The sequence below is a fragment of the Drosophila erecta genome, unplaced genomic scaffold, assembly GCF_003286155.1.
Source record: "Drosophila erecta strain 14021-0224.00,06,07 unplaced genomic scaffold, DereRS2 tig00000000-arrow-pilon, whole genome shotgun sequence".
NCBI classification, from domain to species: Eukaryota; Metazoa; Arthropoda; class Insecta; order Diptera; family Drosophilidae; genus Drosophila; species Drosophila erecta.
In genome coordinates this window covers 19,116,292-19,140,695 of record NW_020825194.1, presented here as the reverse complement: position 1 = coordinate 19,140,695, position 24,404 = coordinate 19,116,292, and the positions used below count along the sequence as shown (strand labels likewise).

The window sequence follows — 24,404 nt, the reverse complement described above, 5'->3', positions numbered from 1 at the left end:
AAACAACATCGAAATAAAAAAAAAACTGATTCAACTTATCAGCAGAATTTCGTGTGATAAGCTAAATTAAACAAAGACTTTTGTATGGAGATAGCCCTGCCTCTTTCACCCGCAATGCGTTTGTCTCTTTCATGGCATTTGCACATGGCTTGCCGGCATTAAAAAACGCTCAGCCTCGGCCAAATAGTAATGAAATCAATAAATACGAAAAAACACAAAACTACGAAAGAAGAAGCGAAGAGGAGCAACGCTTCCGCAGCTGGCCGGCAAAATAAATCAGTGCAAAAGCAGCTTTGGAGGTCACCACTGACGCCCCAAGTCGCTGCTAGAGGAAGAAACCCTCGGCAGAAGATTCTTCTTCTGCTGTAAGAGAAGGCTCTCCAAAAACTACAGTGAAAAGAAGACAACATATACATGTAGATGAGAGCAAGCATGATGGATGGAGAAACTAAATTAAATAAAACAAAAACCACACACTAAATTCCATTCCATAGTCATGAGCATACAAGGTTCTTCCTATATCACTCGATTCCACTTTTATACATACAAACACACAATATAGAAAAAATAAAGAAAGAAAACCAAAAAGCTCCCAACCTGCGCAAGTGAAAAAGCTACAATTTTGTGTTTGCAAAGACAGAGAAAAGCTGCGCCGGCGTTTGCTCGCTGACCTCAGCTGCTTATTTACCGCAAGAGCAAGCGAGATGGCTGCTAGAGAAGAGCAAGTGGGAGGGAGAGAGGGCGAACAAAGTTCTCTCATTTATAAACAATAAACAAAAATATTGGACAGGGGGAGCACATGTTTTTAATTGAACTGTACGAACCGAAAAGCTCTTTGCACGTTCAAACATGTGTATTACACCCATGCTAGCCCTCTCTATCTGGCTCTTTTGAAAATGTCAATGCTATTTCGGTAATATTTTTTGTTTCGACTTTTCCTGCCCATCTGGCAACGCCGCCGCTCGAAAAGCTTTGTTTTTTAAACATATACCAGTTAATAAAAATTTAATCAAATTCGATTTAGGCATTATAAACATGTGATTTGCGTCACAATCAAAAGAAAGAGAGAGTGGGCTACTGAGGGGTGGTGCGAAAGAGAGGTGGCGTGTGGTAGAACAAGAACGAGAAAGCAATAGCCCGTGCCGGGTGCTAAAAAGCCGACTCTACTCAAATATATGGAAAAAGTTGTCTTGCTTTTCAGCTTCTTTGCTCGAGTTGCTTTATTCTCGAGTTTCGAGCTTGAGGCTGGGTTTATTTCCATATAGCTGTGTATATACGTATATAGCCTAAAACATTTCGAAGGGCGTTAGATTGAGGAAGTTGTTAAGGCCTGTGCCTGTCGTTGTTGTCTTGTTGAGCTCTTGCCAAAGCTCTTTTGTCATTCACTTTGTGTGTTTAATTGCGCGTGTTTTTGAACTCCGACAAATGTTAATGCATTTTAAAGTTTACGGCTTTCAGATTAAGGTCACTCGTTTAAGCTGCACGATATTGAGAAAACTGCCGTGTTTCGTCAACTTCAAAATACTCGACACTCTCTTGTTTCCGCCTGACCATTTACCGTTGCGAATTGTGGGTGTTAAATGGGAAAATCGGTTAGCAACACAGATGTGAATTATTTTTCCGAGGAAAGCACACACAAACTACTACTCGCTACGCGCAGCAGCTGACGACTGAGGAGCTTTTTTCTTAATATATATTTTTTTGTTTTGCTTCACATTGTGTGTTTGTTTTGCTTTTGCCGAAAAGCTTTGGAGAGAGCGATTCGGAGCTTTGGAATCGAGCATTTTTTGAGAGCGAAGAACCACAGTTCGAACTACAAAAGTGAAGTTCTCAAAAAGTAGCTACGTCTCATACTGGAATTGGGTGATAAGAGATAAGATACAAATTTTAATGCATAAGCAATCTTTCCTTATTACAAGGAAAAATGCTTCTCGACCTGATGCCTATTTTGCGTACTTTTAGGCATCTAAAACCTATCTAATTGGGGTTCACTTGTTTTGAGGTACAACAATTCTTCAACTTGCATACATTTAAGCAGCAAGAAAAAAGATTTCAAATTGGACTAAAGTAACACCTGAATCCAATTAGAAGATATACTATATAACATTCTTGATATTTCGTAACGGGTAAATAATAAACTTATTTTCGAGTTAAAAATACGATTTACTAAGATTTAGCTAGTAAAAGGCAAAGTCAACAACACTAAGCAGAAAGCTCCATGGGGTGGCTGCCGACTATCAAGGCCCTTATCAAGGCTATTCAAGGGGAGCAAGTCAGCAGCCTAAGAGATAAGAGAGAGCTAATCCCCAAGAATTAATGACTTAATAATTGTCGATGGCACTGTTCAATTGAAAACATTGCTAACCACTGACCGCACGAGTAATCCCGACTTAATTGCAGAGATCTTTGCAAAGAAACTCACCTTGTTTAAGTTATTATTGCTGTTCCTTCCTGTAATTTAAAAGCCGAAGCCAAGCGAGTCAAGATGTCTGAAAACAGGCAAGAAATGCATTAATGTTGACAATTATATACTAATTAATTTAATGAACTTAATAAATTTCGTGGAACAAATACAAAGAACTTGTTTAAATCTGGTTTGGATTGGTTGGCAGCAATTGAGAGCAAGACAATAGAAACAAATCGGCTTAAAATAACAAAATAGAAAAACAATAAATTTGTATTGAAATAAATTCAATGATTTTGTAGACTCATCCAAAATTTTCCAAATTTGTCTTAAAACATCCGCGGCTGTAATTGTATTTTTAAAATTATTTGCATACAGCCGGTGAATTTCGGATACAAAAACCCCATATATAAAAACAGAAACACACGAATCGGTTCAACGTCTTCAACTTTGTATGCCGCATGTTGTTGTTGTCTTAATATCATTGTTGTTCTTATTGTTGCTTTCATTGTGTGGGGCTGCTCACATACTTAACCAAAGTCGTTGCCACTCGCTGCACAACAACAACAGCAGCAACATCAACAGCAGCAACGATTCGGAGAACAACAACAAATTACTTTGACAGCACAAAGTTCTCAAGTGAACAACCTGAACATCGAAGAGCGCTACCATAAACGTCAAAGTCAACAAAGCGGGTCAAAACAGGCAGTACACAGGCAAGCGGAAAGTTTTTGGGGCGGAGAGAGTTCTATGCAGGGATATGTGCGAGTCACAGGTTCTTCGGAACTTGGGGATAGCCCCCCCAATCCGATTTGGCACACCCCAAAAACTATATCAATTGGTCTCAGTGCTTGATAAGGTAACCAGTTTAACTGCTTCGTTTAAAATTTAAAATTTCAAGTATTTAAAAGTGATTAGACTTATTAAAGCCAAATTTTTTGATATATAAAAGAATTTTGAGAGGTCTTTTTAGGTTCATTATATTTCGAAGAACAAAATAAGAAGTTAACCCAAAACAATGAGTTTATGATAAGCAATCGAAAGGCCAGATAACCCGTGACATATGATGTCCTATGTGACATGAAGTTCCGGAAGAACTGTACTTTGGCCGGCGGGTTGTTATAAAGTGCAGAAAGAAATGGAAGGATCCCTTACACATGTGAAGAATCTACACATTTAAATAAAATCGGTTAAGAGGTTCCAGATAAAACTAACACCTTTACTATGACTAGGTCTATCAATTCACCGTACATACCTCATTAACCTAGTCTGAAAATAGTTTTATAATTGTTGAGATTTATAAGAGTATACTATACACACAATCAATATTTTTATTTTTTTAAACTGCGTATAAAGTGAATGGCGTAACTGTCATTATAAATTCCCAATATGCAGTCGGGGTAGCTCTATACAAGTAAAGTTTATTTATAAAACAAAGCTTCTCAATTCGAATACGCCTTCAATAATATAAATGTAAATACAAGTGCTCAATCATTATCTCGGAACGATTTGCCATATCACCAGTGCAGGGTTGGCTAGTGGGTCAAAAGAAAATGCTACCTATCAATATAATAACAATACGTTGGCAATTATTGCCAACATTTATTGCGGGCATTTATTGACGCCCGCAGAGAATTACAAGTCACACTGAGAAAGCACTATACTGAACTCATCGCGAGGGATCCTCCAGCCAAAAGCAAATAGGCGAAATTGACCGACCTACCTCTAAGGGAATCTCTCGCCTGGAGTGGTTTTGTGTATGTGTGAGCCCATAGATAAGGTAATCATCCATCCATATGAGGAAATTTGTTGCACTCTAACGACTATAAATTGGCAGTCGACTACGAGAAGTCAGTTGCGTTTTGGACAGCTAGAAGTGCGGACATAGTAAACAGAATAGATTCAATATGATCGGAATATATTTACTGATCGGTGCAGTCACGCTGCTATACGTCTACCTCAAGTGGACATTTAGCTACTGGGATCGCAAGGGATTTCCCTCGACGGGAGTGAGCATCCCGTTCGGTGCCCTGGAATCCGTGACGAAGGGAAAGCGATCCTTCGGAATGGCCATCTATGACATGTACAAGTCGACGAAGGAACCGGTGATCGGATTGTATCTCACTCTGAGGCCGGCTCTACTGGTTAGAGATGCTCAACTGGCTCACGATGTGTTGGTCAAGGACTTTGCCAGTTTCCACGATCGTGGGGTGTATGTGGATGAGAAGAACGATCCCATGTCCGCGAGCCTGTTCCAAATGGAAGGAACCAGTTGGAGAGCCCTACGCAACAAACTGACACCCACCTTTACGACCGGAAAACTAAAGGCCATGTTCGAGACCTCGGATTCGGTTGGAGACAAATTGGTGGACAGCATTAAGAAGCAATTGCCGGAGACGGGCGCCAAAGAGCTGGAACTCAAGAAGCTCATGGCTACGTAAGTTGTGGCGTCGTACATGATTAGATTAGCAAATGTCAATTGCATTACAAAGATGCAGCTTGTTTAACTTTGACAAATACCAAAGTACACGTTTTTATTTGGACAACCTATTCACAGTTTCAGAGAGATTCACAGATTCACAGAGATTATAAATCAGTTCTGGGAACATGTAATAGCTTTGGTTCTTCATGAAATGTATATTTTATAGGAACTGACACATCGTAACGCATTCTAATTTTATGACCGTTGCCAAATGTACTTAAACAGATATGACAAACAACTAATAAACTACACTATTTATTTATTTTGTTAGGTACGCCATCGACATTATTGCCACTACTATTTTTGGACTGGATATTGATAGCTTCGCGGACCCCAACAACGAATTTCAGGTTATTAGTAGAAAAGTGAACCGAAACAACTTCGAAGATATTGTTCGTGGAGCATCTAGTTTCCTGTATCCCGGGTAAGTTTGAGGTGCAATTCAAATTTAGGCACCAAACCCATATCTCCAATCCCTTTAAGCCTGGAGAAATTCTTTGTCCGAATCGGCTGGAAACAGGAGGCTACAGAAAGGATGCGCGAGTTGTCCAACAGAACCGTCGATCTGAGGGAGCAGAACAATATAGTTCGTAAAGATCTGCTGCAACTTCTGCTGCAGCTGCGCAATCAGGGACAGGTCAACACCGACGATAATGTTTGGTCGGCGGAGAGTTCTAAGAATGGTGTAAAGTCCATGTCTAAAGATTTGATTGCCGGCCAGCTATTCCTCTTCTACGTTGCCGGCTACGAGACCACAGCCTCCACAGCATCATTCACCCTATACGAGCTAACCCAAAATCCGGAAGTGATGGAAAAAGCTAAGGAGGATGTTCGCAGTGCCATCGAAAAGCACGGCGGAATGCTGACCTACGAAGCCATCTCTGACATGAAGTATCTGGAGGCCTGTGTACTCGGTAATAGATCTATTCTCATAAGTCTTAACTGCATACCATATTTCATATCGATCGGGCGCAGTTTACTGCCCTACATTTTGCTTAGTAAATGGTACGATACCTTCAACTTTCTTACAGAGACTGCCCGCAAATATCCCGCTCTGCCATTGCTGAACAGAATCTGCACCCAGGACTACCCTGTGCCCGATAGCAAGCTTGTGATCACGAAGGGTACTCCCATCATAATTTCCCTAATCGGAATGCACCGGGATGAGGAGTACTTCCCCGATCCGCTTGCCTACAAACCAGAACGCTATCTGGAGGATGGTAGAGACTACAACCAGGCGGCCTATTTGCCATTTGGCGAGGGACCCAGGATGTGTATTGGTGAGAAATGATCCAGTCATATAGGGTGAAATCGAAGTTTTAATACTGTAGATAATTTCACAACTCTTTGCAATTGAAGAGTTTACAATATAACTCTGATCCCTTGCCATTTCCCATGGAAACTAAGAAATTTCCCTTTATTTTCCAGGCGCCCGCATGGGCAAGGTGAATGTGAAGATAGCGATCGCCAAGGTTTTGTCGAACTTCGATCTGGAGATTCGGAAGGAAAAGCGTGAGATTGAGTTTGGCGTGCATGGAATACCGCTGATGCCCAAGTCAGGTGTTCCCGTGCGTCTGTCTCTCAAAAAGTAGTTCGTAGTTCCTAGTCTTGCAATAGAACCATGTAAACCGCACAATAAACGTGCAATTTGTAATGAAAATATGGACAAACATTTCAATTGGATGCACTTCTCCCTCACACAGTCACACCCACACACACAGGCACACGCTCGTACGCACCTTTGTAAATGTAAATAGTTTCTTGTTCTCCGCTTTACATAAGTCGCCCTATTTACTCGGCACTGGGGGGATTCTGAGTAAACTTTGGCTTATCGAATGCTGTTTCGCATATGATCAGAAACTCCATATGGCCGGAAATGCACTTTATCCAGCTATGACAACACAATATGGCCGAAAAAAATACTCTTTCACTTTTTCCAGGCCAAGTTGTGTGAACTGCGCCACACACACGCGCGCACACACACACACACACACACGGGCGCGCACGCACTGGGAACACGCACACTGTCGCACTCGCGGCGATGACGTTTTCGGCCGCAATGCACCTAATTAACGGGCTCTTTCGCGGCTAATTCGACTGCACTCGTTCGGCGGCGACCCTTGGCTATTACTTTGCAAATTTCCAAGTAAATACGACGAATTTGGCGAATCAGCGAATCACTCGCTTCCCATGCTGCGGCACACACTCACACGCTACCACCCACACGGACGCATACATATGTTTGTCGCCGGCGGTCCGGCAACGCCGCGGCAATGCAACTCTGACTGGCCACTTGGCGAGTTTGGCTGTTTACCAGCCAACTTTTTTATAGCTACACGCTAAAACATATTTCTTTTAAACTTTTTGTGCAATTGCACTCTATTTGCCACACTGGCTCTTTGACTGACTAAATATTTAAACTACATTTGAATTAAATATTAATATTATTTAAAAATTGTTTTAGTTTACATGTTGATTTCTTTCACAAATTTTTTGAAAATATGTTTAAAAAATGTAATAATTTAAAATAACTATTGCGATTCTTGCACATGAAAATGACTGAATAAATTCATTTATTTAGTTAAAACAATTAGCTTTTTAAAGCAGCACCCGCAGGTCACTGCATCCCTGTTTGTGTTTCTTCCTAGACTGGGTGGCAACTCCCTTGTTTTTCTCGGCTGACGGAAAATTTGACCGAATAAAATCAATTAAATTGAAATTGCAGTGAAAACCAAATTCACAGTAAAAAAAGTGCACGGCGACAGGCTAAAAAGCCGTGTTTTTCAAGGCTTTTCGAGCGCCGAACCCAGCAGGCGTACGTGTGTGTTTGTGCGTAGCCCGTAGACGTCACACGCTCGCTCACGCACACAAACAAAAGAGCGAAGCCTCACTATTTACTTTGATCACCACGTAGTTAACTAGCTAAAACTAGTGATTACGCACTAGGGCGACATGGACGGAAACAAGGACGAGGCCCAGCGGTGCATCGATTTCGCTGTCCAGGCGCTCGCCGTGGGCAAATTCGAAAAGGCAGAGAAGTTCCTTCTGAAGGCGGAGAAACTCTTTCCCACGGATAATGCTAAACGTGAGTTCACTGATAACAAAGGGACTAGATCCATTGACCCGCATTTCCCCATATCAATTGATCCATGCTTCCTTACCTTTTGAAGAGCGGCTATCTTACGGGTTCTTTCTTATCTAGGGAAACAACAAAGTTATGTTTGACATTTCGCAATTGTCGCGGATTGGCCACAAAGAGTGGTCCGATCTTAATCAAATTAGTTTTTAACATACATACAGCTTTAGTGATATTGAGAGAAAATACATTACTATCACTATTTCTAGAAGAGCGTTTCTGCAGCACCTTAGAAAGCTGCTCTTTAAAGCTTAAAAGCAGATAACATCATGTCGTAGCATAACATGAGCACTGACCTTTAACCCACCGACCTGTTTCTTTCCCATCTGCTAGGGCTACTGGCTCGGGTGAAGAGCGCTCCGGGCAACGACAGCAATGGCAAATCCCGTACAGCGGCGACCAGCGATGAGAAGGATAGCGGGCCTAGGAAACGTGTGAACTCGGATTCCCGCTCCAATGCCCCAGATTACACCAATGATCAATTGGAGGCTGTGAGAAAGGTCAAAAAGTAGGTAACATTCTATGAAGCTTTTCAAAATGGGCCAAACTACTACCAATTGCGTTTACTGTCCATTAGATGTAAGGACTACTATGAAGTACTGGGCGTGAGCAAGACGGCCACTGACTCGGAGATAAAAAAGGCCTACAAGAAGCTTGCATTGCAACTGCATCCGGACAAGAACAAGGCTCCCGGAGCAGTGGAGGCTTTCAAGGCACTTGGCAATGCTGCTGGCGTACTTACGGATGCCGAAAAGCGCAAGAACTACGACCTGTATGGCATCAATGAGTCGCACAATGGTCACGGCAACAATGGTGGCGGACACCATGGACACGGCCAGTACTACAACAACGAGTATGGATATTCGCGTGGATTCCAGGCTGACATCAGTGCCGAGGAGCTGTTCAACATGTTCTTCAACGGCGGATTCCCACAGCAGAATGTCTACATGCGGCAGCAGCGACGCCGACATCAGGCTCGCGAGGATCGAGAAGTAGGTGTTAGAGGCAAGATAATTTCTGGACATTATACGACTGCCCTTTTCTCCTTATCTAGGGAAACAACTCTTCGGCTTTGGTCAACTTGCTGCCCATCTTGCTGCTTATCGGACTCTCCATGATGTCGTCCTTCTTCATCTCGGACCCCATGTACAGCCTGACACCCTCTCAGTAAGCAACCCCTTGAGTCCTTCCACAACTAAGCCAACTAACTTGGTTTCCTTAACCTGCAGTAAATATTCTGTGAAGCGTGAGACCAACTCCCTGAAGGTACCTTACTACGTAAAGGACAAATTTCATTCAGAGTACCTGGGATCAGTAGCTCGATTAGAGGAATCCGTGGAGGAGGACTTTGTCAATCATCTAAAACACTCCTGCAGTCGAGAGCGGAATTATCGTAAGTTAAGCAGAGAAGCTATATTAAACTGATATTAACATAAACGACTTTCAGGCGACTCAATGCTGGCCAAGGCGCGTACCTTCGGCGATCGGGACCTGTACAGAAAGGCGCAGAACATCAACACGCCTTCGTGCGAGAATCTGCAAAAGTATTTAATCACATAATTTAGTTAATGCTATCACACGAAAACCCACTCTCCACAAACCCCCATTTTAAACCTTAACTGGGTTGTAGTCATTGCATATTTGCTTTAGTTGTTATAAATGAATTTCATTGTCTGTTTTGTTGCGTAATCTATATGTCTATTCAAATAACTTCCCTCTCTCCCCCAACACCCAAATTGAAACGGAATGAAACGCATAGAGGTGCTATGATGCATCAGGTTTACCCTAGTACCGTTTGGTAGCACGATCCGGTCGATCGGCATTATCATTTCTATAGAGCAATCGGCAACATGTGAAAGCGAAGCAAACGCAACTGCCAAAAGTCATATTTACGAGTATAAGAGGGAGGCTGAGACGAAGGACTCTTCTTTTTTTCATTTAGAAATCGGATAATTATAAATATAAATTACACACGGATACGCATGATCACATATTGATAGTCAAATTGTCAACGGTTTTTCTTAAGGACACCAGCGCATGGGCAGTGGCGATACTCTGAATAAAATTGCAAGTTATTATAACTCCAAAATAAATGCCTTTCTCTTGTGGGCTTAAGTTTTGTTTTGTTTTCTTCGCTAGAGTTTATAAATGTACAAATAAAGCAGTGTTACGCTACGTAAAAGAAACAGACGGCGATTAGTCCAGGTTCCCCGAGCACCTCAGCTCAGTTGCTGATGATGGCTTCCAAGGCGGCCACCACGTCGCCGCTCTGCTCGCGGAGCACCTTCTCGGCGTGCGCCTTGCTAACCAGCAGCTCGTTCATCTGAAACAGCAGAGGGAGTCCATTACATGGGGTGCTCAAGGCGAAGGTATCAATTGGGAACTGCGCCTTGCTCCTTTACAAATTTCTTTAAAAGAGGAAACTACTTAGTTGCTATGACTAATTCACGTAAATCGGTTGGATTTGGAGCTCTTAGCAGGCCCCATCGAATCATGCTATCAATTGACGCAATCCCCAGTAGATTCGGATACGTACAATCAGTTCAATGTCCTCTTTCTTGACTTGGACCTTCTGGAGCTCCTTTTCCTTGGCTACTCGCAGTTCGTTCTCCTTGTTTCGCTGGTTGCCAAACTGTTCCACAGCCTGTAAACAATATGGAACAAGTGTTACTACCATATTATAGCTTGTACTAGCTTGTTTATAAGGATTCTTACGCTGGATATGTTGGCCGCAGATATCTCCTTTTCCTCGGCATAATCCGTAACACGTTCCAGGTCTAAAAGCAAGATGAAAGTTTAGTTTTCTTACTATACTTCAGTGAAAGGAAATTGAACTTATTGCCAGTTGAAGCGACTAAAATGTGTGGACACTTCAATTCATGCTATGGCATAGATGCCACTTTTTTATATTTGCAATTTTTTAGTGGAATGATGGAGAGAGGAAGAGGTAGAGGGAGGGAGGGGGCATGTGGAGTATTTACCTGCGGCGCCGTCGTCATGTCGTTTCACGTCGGATTTCTTTTGCTTTTGATCCTGCTCGTCATCCTCCACTTCTTCTCTGCCGTTGATTTCCTCTGCTTCCGTCATTTTTTTTCCCTTTTTGTATGTTTTATTTAATAAACGTTCTGAAATTTTTGCGATTTGTTCACCTCGTGCGATTAGAGATGGACTACTAGCGATAACGCAATTCACTTATTTTAATTTTTAATCTATGATTATTTTATTTTATTGCAATAGTTTTTGAAGTTTCATATGTGGTTCAGGTCTCAAAAATTTGAATTTTCAATATATTCTTGGTGTTTGCGTTAAAATAAAAGGTTTAAATTTGATTTAAGCCGACTGGCGGCGTTGCCACCTGGTTGTACTTAATCGAACACGACAGCCCTGTTTCAAAGCGCGCGCAATTTGAAAAATTGTTCTTCTATATTTGTACACTTACAACCAGAGAAACAGTAGAATCATCAGAACGGTGAGAAATAGTGTCATATTTTATAACAACGAATTAAACGGAGCTAATTTTGACAAAAAATGAAAAGCTGTAGAGCTTGGCATCATCAATTTAGATATTCCTTTTATTTTGTAGACATCAATTTTTGCTCAGATTTCAGTTTTGAATAAAGCGCATGACACAAGTACATATTTAAATTTTAAGTTAATGCCAAAGTTTATGTGTCAGCCGCAAAACTAATTAAAAATGTCCCGCACATGCAACATACATACGTACATAAGTAACTGCTTTTGGCGCTTTTCTCGTTTCTTCGCACATTCCAATTTTTGTGCTGCGGTCAAAATGTTAATTATAAGTTTGATGCCCGGCTATAATTAGATTTTGAAGCAGCAGAGACACGAATACCACTCTGCTCCCATGGAATGTGCGACATCCTTTTTAGTCCTGCTCCCCTGCCGGCGCTCCTCCAGTCCATGTGTGTGTCACTGTGTCCTGTGTCCTGTGTCCTGCGTCCTGTTGACATAATCGTTTGCCATCATGATTAATTTAATTGTCACTTTGACGTAAGGACACTCGCAGTTCCTTCTGCTTTCCTCCTTCGCCCGGGCTGAAAATCAAGATTAATTAGCATCCATGACCATGGGCGGTCAACATCATTTGTTTGGGGGCGTGTGCGCAAGTGGGGGTCGGAAAAAGGGGATCCACGGGGTGGCGACATATGTGCACTGCATTTAATTCGGGATTATTTCGGCAGCTCCGGGTTTTTCGTCGGAATTTCGCATGCAGAGCGCCAGTGATCGCAAAATAAATAAAAACGTGAAATGTAGGACCTTTCATTTTGAGTAGCTCAACTACTGATACCCTTTAAAATTGAGTTGAGTAAGTAACAGTCGAGGTTTCCTTTTAAATTGTATATTTTGGTTAGCAGTCAGAGCGTAAAAATGAATGTTTCAATCTAAAATTGAACTGCTGAACTATTTTGTTAAAAAAAGGGTATGCAAAGATTGAAAACGGATTTTGCTTAACCGCGGAATCTCAGCTAAAACGAAGCATATTTGTGATTGGCAGCAACAGGCATTGCATTGTTAGCCCAGTTCTCGTTTTGGCCGCCCAGCTCCCTGCCATTTTCCATTTTCCCGGTTTTTCAGCACTCGCTTTCCCCCATTTTTTTCCTTTGCCAATTGGAAATTAAATTATGGTGCTAATTAGCACAGCACATAAATTAAGTTGCCAATTTCGGCTGCCATTGTGGTTGGCAATGGCAAATTGAGCGTTGCATATCCACAGGGGCATCCTGTTTCTGTGACTGTGTGTGTGTGTGCCCATGTACATGCATGTGTGTTGGTGCTGGCACCCAAAAATTCACACAGTATCTTCTTTTTTTTGCCATTTTTTCGGGGTTAAATTCGCTTGCGTGACGTAATTTAACTTGCATTGTCTTCGCGAAGGGCGAACATTTCGCCGATTTTGTTGTTTCCCTTCTGGTGGTTACTTTTTGCGTTTTACACCCGATTTTATTGTTTCTTTTTGGCGCGGTTGTGGTTTCTGTTCGTTTTATGCCAACTTTGTAAGTGCGCGAAATAGATACAAAGATAGCAAAGACGACACGCCATAAATGAGTTATCAGGATTATCAGGATGGTGTAATAATTTAAGACTCCAGAAATGCTGATTTAAAACGATTTAGGCACGGAAAAACATTTTTCTTGTATTTCTTTAGGTACTTTAAACAGCCTTTAATTTATGTGTATTTGTTATGTCTAGAACTTTCTTCTCTCTTGTCTTTCCATATTTTAATCACTAACACTCGAATGTAAATTTTGTGATTATCAATTTTGAAACCTGAATGCCATTGCTGATGCCCATAGGATTTGGCAATGAACATGTGTTCAATTTGCCACACCTACCCCAAAATCAGCATTTCTGCTGGCTCAATGCAAGCACACTTCCTGCTTCATTTTGGGGCATTCCCTTCATGAACTGAATGCGGAATGCAATTGGCTGCACGTACAGTGGCGGCCGCAATGCTAGCATTGAGTATTCAAGAGTTCATTTTGGGAAAATAAAGAACTAAAGTAAGAGTAGAATACTAGGACTGCTTGATAGATGACAAGCAACAGAATAAATTGCATGAGCTAATAAAAGTTCCACAAAAGAAATACATTTAATTTATTCTTTTTGGTAACTAACTTGACTAACTTTGTAGGTTAAAGTTTTTTCCTCAGGCTCAATAAATTGAAGTTTCCAAATTTGTGGCCCCCGCTGTTTAATATGCACTTGTCTGTGTGATTTTCAGGATGCCATGGGCCGTGTCGTCTGTGCCAAATGACATTGGGCTGTGGCATTCGTGGCCAGTCAATAAATAAATTAGCATAGCAAATAAATTAAGAAAATGCAATTTTCAAGAACTGTTGCACGGACGACCCACCGAATTCTCCATGCAAACGGCGATTCAAGGACGGTCTTTAAATTTTGGTACAGTTTTTGGGGCGGCGAACGTTGGCGTTTCTGGCTCATTGCATGCATAATTGGCTAGCAAACTCAATTACGCTAATAACACTCGAAAGCCCGGCTCAAATCCAGTGTGTGTCCTTAAATATTTATGTCTATGGGTGAGCGCTTGACTGACGCCACGAGAAATTATCCTTGGAGCAACCAAAACCGAAATCAAACCAACTCAACTGGAGAAAAAACGAGGATTGGGGCAAATAATGGAGCCATTGAAGGCGCTCCAATGGTCAGCAAAAGTTCCAACTGTAACAGATAGCGAAGTAGCAAAACTTACTCCTTGCAAGGATACTCTCAGTGGCCGGACATGGGGCTTGGGTTTGGGGCTATCCTTCAGGTATCTGAGCTTGTGTGGCGAAGGCGACCTATTGACGACCTTTATCGGGGTGTACATAAACCATAATCGCAATTGGCAAGTGGTCGCCACTCGAGGAAGCATCCTTTTGGCCATTGTCATGCTTCACAGGATGGACACACAGCCACCGACTCCAGGGCATACACGCACAAACGGTACACTTCAAACAATAATGTTTTCTTCAGGTAAATATTAAATGTGCTTTTCACCCTATCTTTACACTAACAATTAAAGTTTCTTATTGAAATATAATTTAAGTAATTTTGTGCGCAGTGCTTTTAAAAGCATAGTTTAATAGACAGTAAGGTACATAAAGTAAGGGAGCAGTGTTCTAAGGTCCGCCTACTGCCTTGAATCGTACAAAGTACGTATATATTTTTAAAAGTGCTGTGCTTTTTTCGAGTGTACCTGCTGGCTCTGGGCATTGGCCAGTTTGGAACGCATCGAACGGAAGCCGCTGCTCATTCATTTAAAACTTGTCTGCAAGTTGCCAAGTCGGCCCACTCCCCTGTCGCTCCGCAGAAAGAAGGTGCAAACCCTCGAGTTTGTCGGTCGTAAAGCCCCATCTTCCGCCCACTTTTCTCCTGACCCCCCGGCCATAATGTATCCCTGACATTTTGCAACTTTTGCGTTTAACAATTTCGCTTCCTTCCGCTGGCTAAACGGCGCCAGGTTGTCGTGGAAATTTGTTTTAATCGTCATCTTTGCCATCGACGTAAGCGTTTTCCCAGCCCCACCCACTAGCGTTTTCCACCGCCCACCGTCTCAAGGGTTCGTTGACAGTAACTCCTTTCGGTTATCGATGGCCTGTTCAATATTTTATTAGTGTCGTTAGGCGAAACGACTCCGAACATCCTTTACAACGTACCTATGAACCGGCTGAGTTTGCCAGTCGGGTTTTTTGTGCCCTTTTTGGTTTGGGCTTTCGGTGTTGGCTCAATAAATTTTTATTTGGCAGTAGGTTAGTTTGCCGGCATTGTTTCATGTTTACTGCCTGTTAACATTTACATACGTTACCTATACGCAATCGCTGAAAGGTAGTTAACTTATAGGTAGACAATTGACCGCCTAGAAGATTAATGGTTTTTCCTGTGGGACAAACAGGATCAGAAATGGTTATCAATTTATTCCAGAAAAGTAAATTATCTCAGCATTTACTTTTTGTTAGATATTGCTTTATTGCTTTACTGATTAGGAAATTATTAAAAATGTAAATAAAACATACGTTTGAAATCATGCAAAGTCAGAACGTGTAAACTGTACGAACTCGAGGATTTTCCTTGTCCTGATAAAATACTAATTGCAATTAGGTTAGCAAACGTAGCTTTGCTAAAACGCAGCGCAAAATATATTGACCATTCTATTAAATATCACATTTCCATTCAGTACTTTGTTATTTTATGCACTTTTCCACCCAATTCCTAATCTCAGCTTTTGGGAAAAAAGCAAGAACGCAAGTGTGCAAAAAGTCCGTCGAAAAGTTGCGATAAGCGTGAGGAACTTTTGCAGACCGAAAGTGCATAAACATTCGAGGCTCTCCTTATCAATGGGGTATAACATAACATAACCCTTACGTTCGAGGGGAGTGCGTATTTTCGTGGACTTTATAACCGGCGAACACTAAAACTGTCTGCCATTGTGTCATGCATTTAACTCTAAACGTTATTATTGCCGCCCGACAGTCTCCGCCAATTTGGCATAATGCGTAATATTTCTTTTTTATAACCAAACTACGCATCCGCCTTCAGCCACCGCGCACTTAAGGTGTTCCAAGTGGGAGCGAGATGGGGTGCGGGCAGAGTGAGAGGGCACCAAGCGTACATCCAAACATATATCCTGGGTGGCCAGGATAATAAAGGGTAAATGGCACTGCATACTTTACAGCGGAACACCATAACTTCAGCTGAAAACGGACTGATGCACTGCGGGATACCTATTGTTCAATCCTATATGCTCTATAGTATATACTATATTATACTATACCATTGTATACTATGTAGTACGTGTGTCCTTGATAAGGGGAAATAATATTTGTGATGTTTAACTTTGAGTAGTTACATTTTACATTGATATTGTATTTATCTTGCCAATCTTGCAACTTTATCTTTCACCAATTAAATTTTTTTTTTTACTAACCCTTCAGTGGGGCATACTTTGCATGCAAATTATTGTAGGGTATTTGCAAAGTGTGTAAATCAACGAACACATCCGGACATCCGCCTAGTATATAACATTACTTATTATTTCCATACAAATTATTCTTTATTTCTTTCCTTTAAACTTACCAAAGGGTTGTTTCATTATTATGCCACTTCCTTTTTTTGGAAAAAATAGAAACTTGTTCCTTCGCTCCACTCAATCAATTTGATGTGCTCACCATCCGAAAAAAGTTGGCCAAAATCAAAAGCGAAAAAAAAGAGCCAGAATTCTTCAAAAGTTAATTTCTCGCCTGAATGTTACTAATTAGAAGAGCGGTAGTCAGCCTGGCAGAAAACACAAGATAAGTGTGAGTTGTGAATGCACTCAGAAAAATATAGGCAGCTTACTATCTGGATGCATAAATGTTTTTTAAAACAAGATAACAAGTTTGCTCTTCGCACTTCTAACATTTAAACGTACATATATATTCCAGAAACTTATAAACAAATTTTTTCTTAAGTGTGTATTAAGCCTAAATATATAACATAAATAAATATAAGTAAATATCGTTGAGTGTAGTAAGAGCAGCCAAAGGCAAGAAGGCGAAAACGAGCAGGCGAAAAAAACCATCAAATGTCTATACATCATTTAAACAATCAATCAACTTGAGCGCAGTTAATCCACACGAATCGTGTTACATGCGGAAAAAGGGGCGTGGCAGGGAGTGCGTGATTTGTAGGGCGTTTAGAGGCGGACTTGACTACGGCCAAGCTGGAAATCTTGTATATTAATCAGTCTATTAGACTCGATTTGTTCCACTGTCCCCCACATGGCGGTGCTATTATTCAATCAGCTCTCCACCGAGCATCGCAGTGGGTAGTAGTGGGTCGTCCATTTGACCCAATCGACCAAGTCGACCAAGTGGACTCGAGCCGTACTCCTTTCCCCTTGGTTTTGGGTTGCCTTTTGTTAGCCATGTCGTGGGTGAAAGCCGTGTAACTCGTGTCTGGTCTTGGATTTGCCCCGGGCTCTTTGGAATTGAAAGGTTTTTTTTGGGTTGCGACCTTGAAAGTGACGCACAGGTGAATTTGTATGCCTACAAAGGGGATTACATCACTTGTTTTTGGGGCTCAGATGGTAAGTAAAATATGTTGAGCATGGCTTGGCATATATAAAATATTGCTAACTCATATTTCATTTAAATGGCTGTCTTTATATCTGGGAATGGTCAATCAAATGCATGCGTTGGTAAGTTTAATATCCTTGGCACATGAAATCCGCAAATAACCATGTGACATCAACCAAAAGTCATTAGATTTTTCCACTTTTCGACGCCTTAGCTGTTGTGTGCTGCTAAGCAAATTTGTCCATAAACAATCGCCTCTAAACATAATGCCATACTCATCATTCTCCACAACGATGCCTCCGTGGTCTGAGGGGATTCCCCTGCCGAGTGTCCGAATGCCACACTTTGGCGGACACCAGAAGCTGCCCATCTAACCGAACTGATCCATTTATGGCAGCTTCTTCAATGAACATTCCCGCTCATATCGTTAAGTTGTGTGGGTGTGTGTGTGTGTGGGTGTGTGTGTGTGTTGCCTTTTTATGAACCCGCTGCAAAATGGCCAGCGATAGAAAAGGCATCAAATTTGATGGCGTCTATGGGAAAGTTGATGCGACTTTGCCTCCCACCCAAGATGGAAGATGGAAAATTCGGCGAAAATGTTTCAGGGCGGCCAAGGGGCTTTAAAGGCGAAGGGTTAGCGCTGCTCGGGACATAAAATTGAAGGACAAGCTCAATTGAGCAGCATTTGCATATTGAAGTGACTTGAACTGAGTTCGCGACGCAGAAGATACATTGGGGCAGAAAGATAGCATTCCCCCTAAGCCTCAGCTGGGCACTGGTAAAAACCTTATATAAATATTTTAAAATATATTTATTAAATCTATAATAAATGATTAAGGAGTGCAAAAGCGAGCAATCGTGACAGCAACAACTTTGGGTCGCTATATGTTCCAAGTATCTTCTGTTGATCTGAATGAGTTTGTTCAGGGGAAGAGTGTATGAGTTGTATAAGGTATAGATTATTTTGCTCAGTGTGGCGTCGCAATATCCCAATGTGGAGCATGCAAATCCTCAAGGATAACGCTCCATGTATGACTTATGGCGCTGGCGGTAGTTGCCCGCAGCCCTTCGAGTGCAGCCAGGACAATTCAATTTCATCATTACCAGTCTGCCCTGCCACCCCCTTGTCCCACCCTCCTGCCCCCTGCCCCCTGCCCCCTGCCCCCTTGCCGCTTCCCCCTTAACCCTGCAGCACGTCAGCTGTTTGATGGCGCCGCGTTGCGCACTCGCAAAGATTTATTTTTATCGCCTACCATTCCAATTCAATCCAATTCATTTCGCTGGCTTTTCCATCTCGCAGGCTTCCTTTTTTAAGATTTTGATTTTTGGCCACAAGTGCGGAGGGTAACAATTGTGCAGGCATTTGGTTTCCATTCCCCCAGCCGCTCCACTTTCATCAGGACCAAGTGAAGTTGGCCGTTGGCTTTATGGCCAATTGGGTTAGGCTGTAGATGAGCAGAGGCGCGGGAGGGCGATATCAGCAGAAAATATATATGCCTAGCCGCACGTCAGGCAGCCAAAATATATTGATGTATGACTCCAGCCAGGAAACCAAAAGGTAGGAAAACTAAAAAAGAGCTCACAGACGAAAGCTGCCAAAAGTTCAACGGCTGCCTTTTGGGGCCAACAAAATGGGTTAGAACTAAACTTGCTTAAATTACACTGGAAACCCACTAAAATATTAGTTTTTTACATCACCTTTTTATTACCTCCTATAATACAAATAAAAAGAAATGCAATTTATTCGTATTATAGCACAAAATGGAATACAAGAACAATTAAATAGTTAATAGTTAGTGATATTTCTAGTGATAAAAAGTAATATTCTTGATCAAAAAACTTGTTTTAATTAGCTGCCCATTAACCTTTATAACTGAACAGCAAACAGCTTAAATAGCTGTACAAAATTAAAGTTAAACTTAAGGTAAAATATTCCATAAATTGATCACACATTGATTTATTAATATCCTAATTGAAAAAACAAATTGCTGGATGGAGCAAAAAATTCCACTCGACGAGGATGGGATTCGAACCCACGCGTGCAGAGCACATTGGATTAGCAGTCCAACGCCTTAACCTCTCGGCCACCTCGTCACTTTCTTTTCGGCGATTTCGAAGACCGTTTCGTACACTCCGTACTCCCACTTTCTTCGCTCGACCAACTATCTATCTGTATCTGAAGAAGTGAGATGAGTGTGCGAATAAGAGTTATAAACGGAATTTTTCTTATCTTTCTTTTGGGAATTGCGACTGAGTCGTAGATTTCGCTCAGATGATAACTGGTTTCAGCTCGGAACTTGAGTGAATGCTCTACTCCAGCTGCGTTTGCTTAGGCCTTATTTAATTTATGGTTAGATAATGAATAAATTGGGTGCCAACAAAGGTCCCAGAAGATACAGCACGACAATTTTTTTCATAATTCTAAGCATTTTCAAATTGTTTTATGAACCATAATACGTGTAAGTTAACGTTTAACATACAGCAAATATAACATATGATTATTATGATATGATATTATTTCATGGGCTGAATATTAGCACAAGCCAACTCACTTGTGGATAACTTATAAGTATTTAAAAGGCAATATAACTCCCTCGAACCACCTAGAGCCAACCTCTTCCTTTAAAAGGTTTCTTGAACCGCTGCCAAGAGGCAACCACAATTTTAACTCATCAGTGGAATCAATTTAAATTAATTTTTACGAGCGGTAAACTCGAAGAGTCCGCCTTTCCCAGTGCCTCATGCTCCCCAACCAGAACTTAGTAAAATCGTATTAAGTCATAAAAAATATTGCGTGATGGGTGCGAAGAGCATCTAGATAGATGGACCAGGACCAAAGGGAAGGATAAACCAAATTGACTTTGACGCATTTATGACGGAGGGAGGCGCGTGTATAGTTTTACGATCGTTGCCAGGGGGTCGTTCTCGCCCCACCCGCCACTACCGGGTTAACTGAGCATAAAATCTTCGAAAGGCGTCGGCGGCAGCGACTTAAATGGTTTTACGACCCCAAAAAAGGACCCCGAAAGGGGGCACTACCATAAAAGTCAGCAAGAGCGCCAAAAAGAGTTTTGATGGATGTCGTGTGAAGCCGTTGTCAGGTTTATGGATTACTTATCTGGATCGGGAAGTACGGGGGCACTGCCAGTTGCTAATTGAGCATAAATCAGAGATGCTGAAAATGTTCGTTACTCGGAATTTATTGCCTTCAGATACTTTGCGCACTCTGAAATTCTTTCGCGCCCCCGCCCCTTGCGAATTCGCAAAACTTTCCTAATACAAATTGCATCGACACTGAAGCGGAAATTGCACAGAAAAGAGAAAAAAGAAGGGGTAGTTCGTACTTTACATACCGTGCACCTAAGATATTGGAATATTCAAAAAAACATGCCTACAGACTTTTAAACTTTAATTAAAATAAAATATCTGTTGTATATCTACAGCAATTAAAGACAGCAGATATAACCCACATCCCAAAATTCATATCTGCAGGCATGACAGATCCTGAGATTCGAGCAGAAATGAAAAAACTAAGTTGTTGAGATAGGTGAGCTGCTGTCCAGAAAAACATAATACCCTAAAATACCCACGGTATTGAAACTAGCCAAAGGCCGACGACAAAGTGGTCAACATGCCACAAACTTTTTTGTTACTTATCCCTTTGCCAATCGCGGGTGGCAAAGTTCCATGCTCTGCAGAATTCTTCTCCAACATTTTTAAACAATTTAGCGAAAGAATTAAAAATCGCCAACGCCGCGCAACGTACAAAACTTTTCATCGCAACTCAGCACTAGGAAAAAAATCAAAAAAATAAATAAAAAGAACTCGGCGAAGAGCGAAAACTTTTGTACGCAAAGTTTGTCCGGGTTATAAATTATCCTCTCGAGGGAGGAATACGGTGAACTAGGGGTAGCTGGGGTTTTTAGGGGGTTTCTGGGGAATAGGGGGCCATGGAGCACCTTTGGCATACTGCTGGGTGCGTTTTTTTAAGCCGATTTTCATCTTTCGCTCTCGGCTTTTTCCTTTTACCATTGGCAGCACCGTAGACTTTTGGCGCCAACGGGATTGACTTGTACAAATTGCTGTGTCGACCGGCATACACACACACACACACACACACACACACACACACATACTCAGCGACGCACCCGCACGCACAGGATATTGGGGGAATATCCTCGTTCTTGTCGTCGTCCTGGCAATGTCGCCTTCTTTTCAGGACTACCCTTTATGCACTGAGTCATGAAAATATTCGGATATCAACTGTGAATATTTTACAAATTACAAATTTTTAAAAAATTTAAAATAAATTGTAAATCATAATCCGTAATCATTTGCATTTAATTCATATTATTTTAAAGTAATTTCTCTTAGTTACTCAAAACATTTATCTTTCAGTTCATTACTCAGAACCTGCGACACATGTATTATAAATCTTTCGAGCTTATGACTACGTGGAAAGGGTATGTAATCGTCGTCAGTCAGCGGCGAAGTCTGTGTTGCCCGGCACGCTGTATACCTTTTGGCCTGGCCTTTGGCACTAATGGATTATCTAAGCCTTTTAGTGGCTATTGGTTGCCTTGGCAATTGTCCTAGGGCTTTGGGTCGTTGGAGCCAGTTTCGAAAAGGCCCTTTCGCAGGAAAGGGCTAAGGCGAATATCCATCGACAGCTGTGTTGGCAAAATCTTGGCAAAGGGCAATCGCATTTGAATAGTTGGATGTCTCATCCTACCATTCATTCATCTCGTTTACGATGTTTCTGTGGGTCATCATTTCATATGTAAATGCTTTACATTTTAATCGCTTCATTATACGGGGATAGGTTCCGCGATGTGGCCATAAATTATGTTTATGGAATGAATACTTTCAATTTATGGTTCAACTAATCAATATTAATGTCTTCCTGAATGTCTTATGTGCATATACGGTTCCCAACTAAGAAGATTACCAAGTTACAGGGGTGCTGTGACCACAAATCTTGGAACCTATGACCTAATCATAGTTATGTATAAAATATACTAGGCCTACATTATCGTGAGAAAGCTGGAACAGAAAATAAGCCAGCAGCTCTATGAAATCACAAAATTGAATGAATCTTTCTTACAATTTTTGTGCACACAAACTTTAAGGTTTAAATATTATTACTAAGCCAAATCTGGAGTAAGTAATGATAAGTAATCTCGAAGAAATTCCTTTCCTTTGCCTCACCCAAAGCCATTCACATACGAGTATCGCTTTGGCCCTCAGATACGAAGGGAATTCAAGCAGCATTCAAGAATGCCCGCCTGTGGATATCGCAGAATGCTGTTGCAGTGCGTTCAACTTCATTCATGACATGATTTATGCACTTTCAATCCAATCAAGAGTGCCCCAGACTCGCAGCTCGTACTTATGCATATGCACTTATTTAGTGGTGGACTTACCTCAGCCAGCGAGAGATCATTCATTTCAACCGTCTGGCTGCGATATCAGTAGAGCGCCAGACACAAACCGGCACATGTATATATATGGCCATATATATGGGCGATATGCCCAGAACTGGCATCTATAATTGGAACAAAGGAGCTCAGCTGGGCCGAGCTGAGCCGAGCTAATCAAACCCAAGAAACAATTCATATTTCCGCATGCCCGTGCGCCACCAAGTTTCAATTGCGGTTGCAACTGCAATGCAATTCCATATTGCCCGGCAACAAGCGAATGGGCAGAAAACCTACACAAGCACTGCGCTGCCACAATCGGGTCCGCAAATATAGCAACGCAATCAGCAAGGCCGAGCTGCATTTCCCTGCCGCATTGCCAACTTTCCGCTCTACTCGATGTGTGGACTTTTCTATCTGTGGCCAAGTGATGATAGTGCAAATGCGAAGTGAAACAGGAATTTTCCAAAGGCAGCCGCTGCAAAGAGTGCAGGTTCAATGAAGCCATCAAAAGTGCAAGCCACTGTTTGTACAGTGGGCACTGGAAATCATTGACAGAACATGTGATAATCAGCTGAGTTTCCAAATGGCAAGATTTTTAGTTAAATATAAGACTGTTTAATATTAACCACATTACAAATAACACGAATGCATTAAGCGCGTTATCAGCCAACTTAGGCAGTTTCCACTGTCTGGCCAATAGCTCGATAGCGACGATAAGGTGCAGGAGCAAGTCCTATCCATTGTCCCTTTGTGCTCTTGAGCCTGCCACTGCCACTGCCACCCTCTTGACTTCTGGGTCATGTCACAGCTTCTGATGACGTCGATTGTCTGCCCCTCATTACTTTCATGGCTCGAGTTTGCTTATCGAGGGGGAGGCGGAGTGCTTTAATCTAATTGGGGAGTTTCAGCGCAGAGCTCCTTATGCTAAAGTTACTAGAATGAAGATGTGTGTGCATTTAGTTTATATAAAAATACATTTATTTATACTGCCATACTGTATTTCAAAATAATACCCCCATGGGTAGGTCCTTCTTGTTGCCGCCAGTTCTGCGGCGCTCTGCCCCTTTGTCTTACCAATTACACAATGCAAACAGCTGAAGCATAAGCAAATATAATGTCAGCACCCCGCAATTTGCCTCAGTTGTAGGGGAAAATGCTTTTTGCGGGACGACGCAGACCGCAGAACAAAGTGTTTAATTAACAGGTTTTATAATGACCTAAAGTGGGTCAACTTATCGCACAGTTATGAGCGTCATTTACTTAATGGAAACGGACAATGACGATGATGCTAAGGATATGTTTAATAATGTTGTGGTTTCGAGGGGTCCGTCAACTTGTTGACATGGTGATGGGTATCATTACGTAATACGGGTACATTTGCCCGCTA

At 41.7% G+C, this 24,404-nt stretch overlaps 4 protein-coding genes and 1 non-coding gene across 9 annotated transcripts in view; 2 read left to right on the top strand and 3 right to left on the bottom strand.

Moving 5' to 3' along the window:
* Nucleotides 1-7,159, bottom strand: part of LOC6552623 (protein roadkill) — a 59,683-nt gene extending 52,524 nt beyond the window's left edge. Inside the window, exons 1-2 of one of the 3 annotated variants that reach the window (XM_015154727.2) lie at nt 6,626-7,159; nt 2,423-2,489 (exon numbers count right to left, since the gene is read on the bottom strand). The gene's annotated coding sequence lies outside the window, so the exon portion shown is untranslated. Of the gene's footprint in view, nt 1-1,551; nt 1,703-2,422; nt 2,490-6,625 lie in introns of those variants that run through there. The other 2 variants (XM_026979020.1, XM_026979017.1) reach the window with 2 other exon arrangements.
* Nucleotides 4,222-6,558, top strand: LOC6552838 (probable cytochrome P450 6d5). Of its 3 annotated transcripts, none has more exons than XM_001979835.3 (5): nt 4,222-4,841; nt 5,158-5,310; nt 5,370-5,800; nt 5,918-6,166; nt 6,315-6,558. In XM_001979835.3, the coding sequence occupies exons 1-5, from the start codon at nt 4,312-4,314 to the stop codon at nt 6,476-6,478; spliced, it is 1,527 nt and encodes a 508-aa protein (XP_001979871.1). In that variant the 5' UTR covers nt 4,222-4,311; the 3' UTR covers nt 6,479-6,558. The 3 variants fall into 3 exon arrangements, with proteins under 3 accessions (XP_001979871.1, XP_026834833.1, XP_026834834.1); XM_026979032.1 differs by lacking the exon at nt 4,222-4,841 and adding an exon at nt 4,963-5,039; XM_026979033.1 differs by lacking the exon at nt 4,222-4,841 and adding an exon at nt 4,988-5,013.
* Nucleotides 7,160-7,489: 330 nt separating the features above from the next.
* LOC6552839 (dnaJ homolog subfamily B member 12) lies at nt 7,490-10,111 on the top strand. Its single transcript, XM_001979836.3, has 6 exons — nt 7,490-7,971; nt 8,356-8,530; nt 8,600-9,014; nt 9,077-9,189; nt 9,252-9,415; nt 9,470-10,111. Exons 1-6 carry the CDS (start codon nt 7,839-7,841, stop codon nt 9,580-9,582), a joined length of 1,113 nt encoding a protein of 370 aa, XP_001979872.1. The 5' UTR covers nt 7,490-7,838; the 3' UTR covers nt 9,583-10,111.
* A 12-nt stretch (nt 10,112-10,123) lies between these two features.
* Nucleotides 10,124-11,232, bottom strand: LOC6552840 (huntingtin-interacting protein K). The gene is made up of 4 exons (XM_001979837.3): nt 11,004-11,232; nt 10,738-10,799; nt 10,559-10,666; nt 10,124-10,345 (listed from the first exon to the last, which is right to left on the bottom strand). Exons 1-4 carry the CDS (start codon nt 11,107-11,109, stop codon nt 10,247-10,249), a joined length of 375 nt encoding a protein of 124 aa, XP_001979873.1. The 5' UTR covers nt 11,110-11,232; the 3' UTR covers nt 10,124-10,246.
* Nucleotides 11,233-19,609: 8,377 nt separating this feature from the next.
* Nucleotides 19,610-19,691, bottom strand: Trnas-gcu. The gene has a single exon. It is a non-coding gene; the product is annotated as a tRNA-Ser (tRNA).
* Nucleotides 19,692-24,404: the final 4,713 nt, after the last annotated feature.

Excerpts from the sequence above, each read along its gene's own strand:
- LOC6552838 (XM_001979835.3), top strand. The coding sequence starts at position 4,312 with ATGATCGGAATATATTTACTGATCGGTGCAGTCACGCTGCTATACGTC. Across the intron at positions 5,311-5,369 it reads TCTAGTTTCCTGTATCCCGG|CCTGGAGAAATTCTTTGTCC; the intron begins GTAAGTTTGAGG and ends AATCCCTTTAAG. Across the intron at positions 5,801-5,917 it reads TCTGGAGGCCTGTGTACTCG|AGACTGCCCGCAAATATCCC; the intron begins GTAATAGATCTA and ends ACTTTCTTACAG.
- LOC6552839 (XM_001979836.3), top strand. The coding sequence starts at position 7,839 with ATGGACGGAAACAAGGACGAGGCCCAGCGGTGCATCGATTTCGCTGTC. Across the intron at positions 8,531-8,599 it reads GCTGTGAGAAAGGTCAAAAA|ATGTAAGGACTACTATGAAG; the intron begins GTAGGTAACATT and ends ACTGTCCATTAG. Across the intron at positions 9,015-9,076 it reads AGGCTCGCGAGGATCGAGAA|GGAAACAACTCTTCGGCTTT; the intron begins GTAGGTGTTAGA and ends CTCCTTATCTAG.
- LOC6552840 (XM_001979837.3), bottom strand. The coding sequence starts at position 11,109 with ATGACGGAAGCAGAGGAAATCAACGGCAGAGAAGAAGTGGAGGATGAC. Across the intron at positions 10,800-11,003 it reads ACATGACGACGGCGCCGCAG|ACCTGGAACGTGTTACGGAT; the intron begins GTAAATACTCCA and ends TCTTGCTTTTAG. Across the intron at positions 10,667-10,737 it reads CTGCGGCCAACATATCCAGC|GCTGTGGAACAGTTTGGCAA; the intron begins GTAAGAATCCTT and ends TATTGTTTACAG.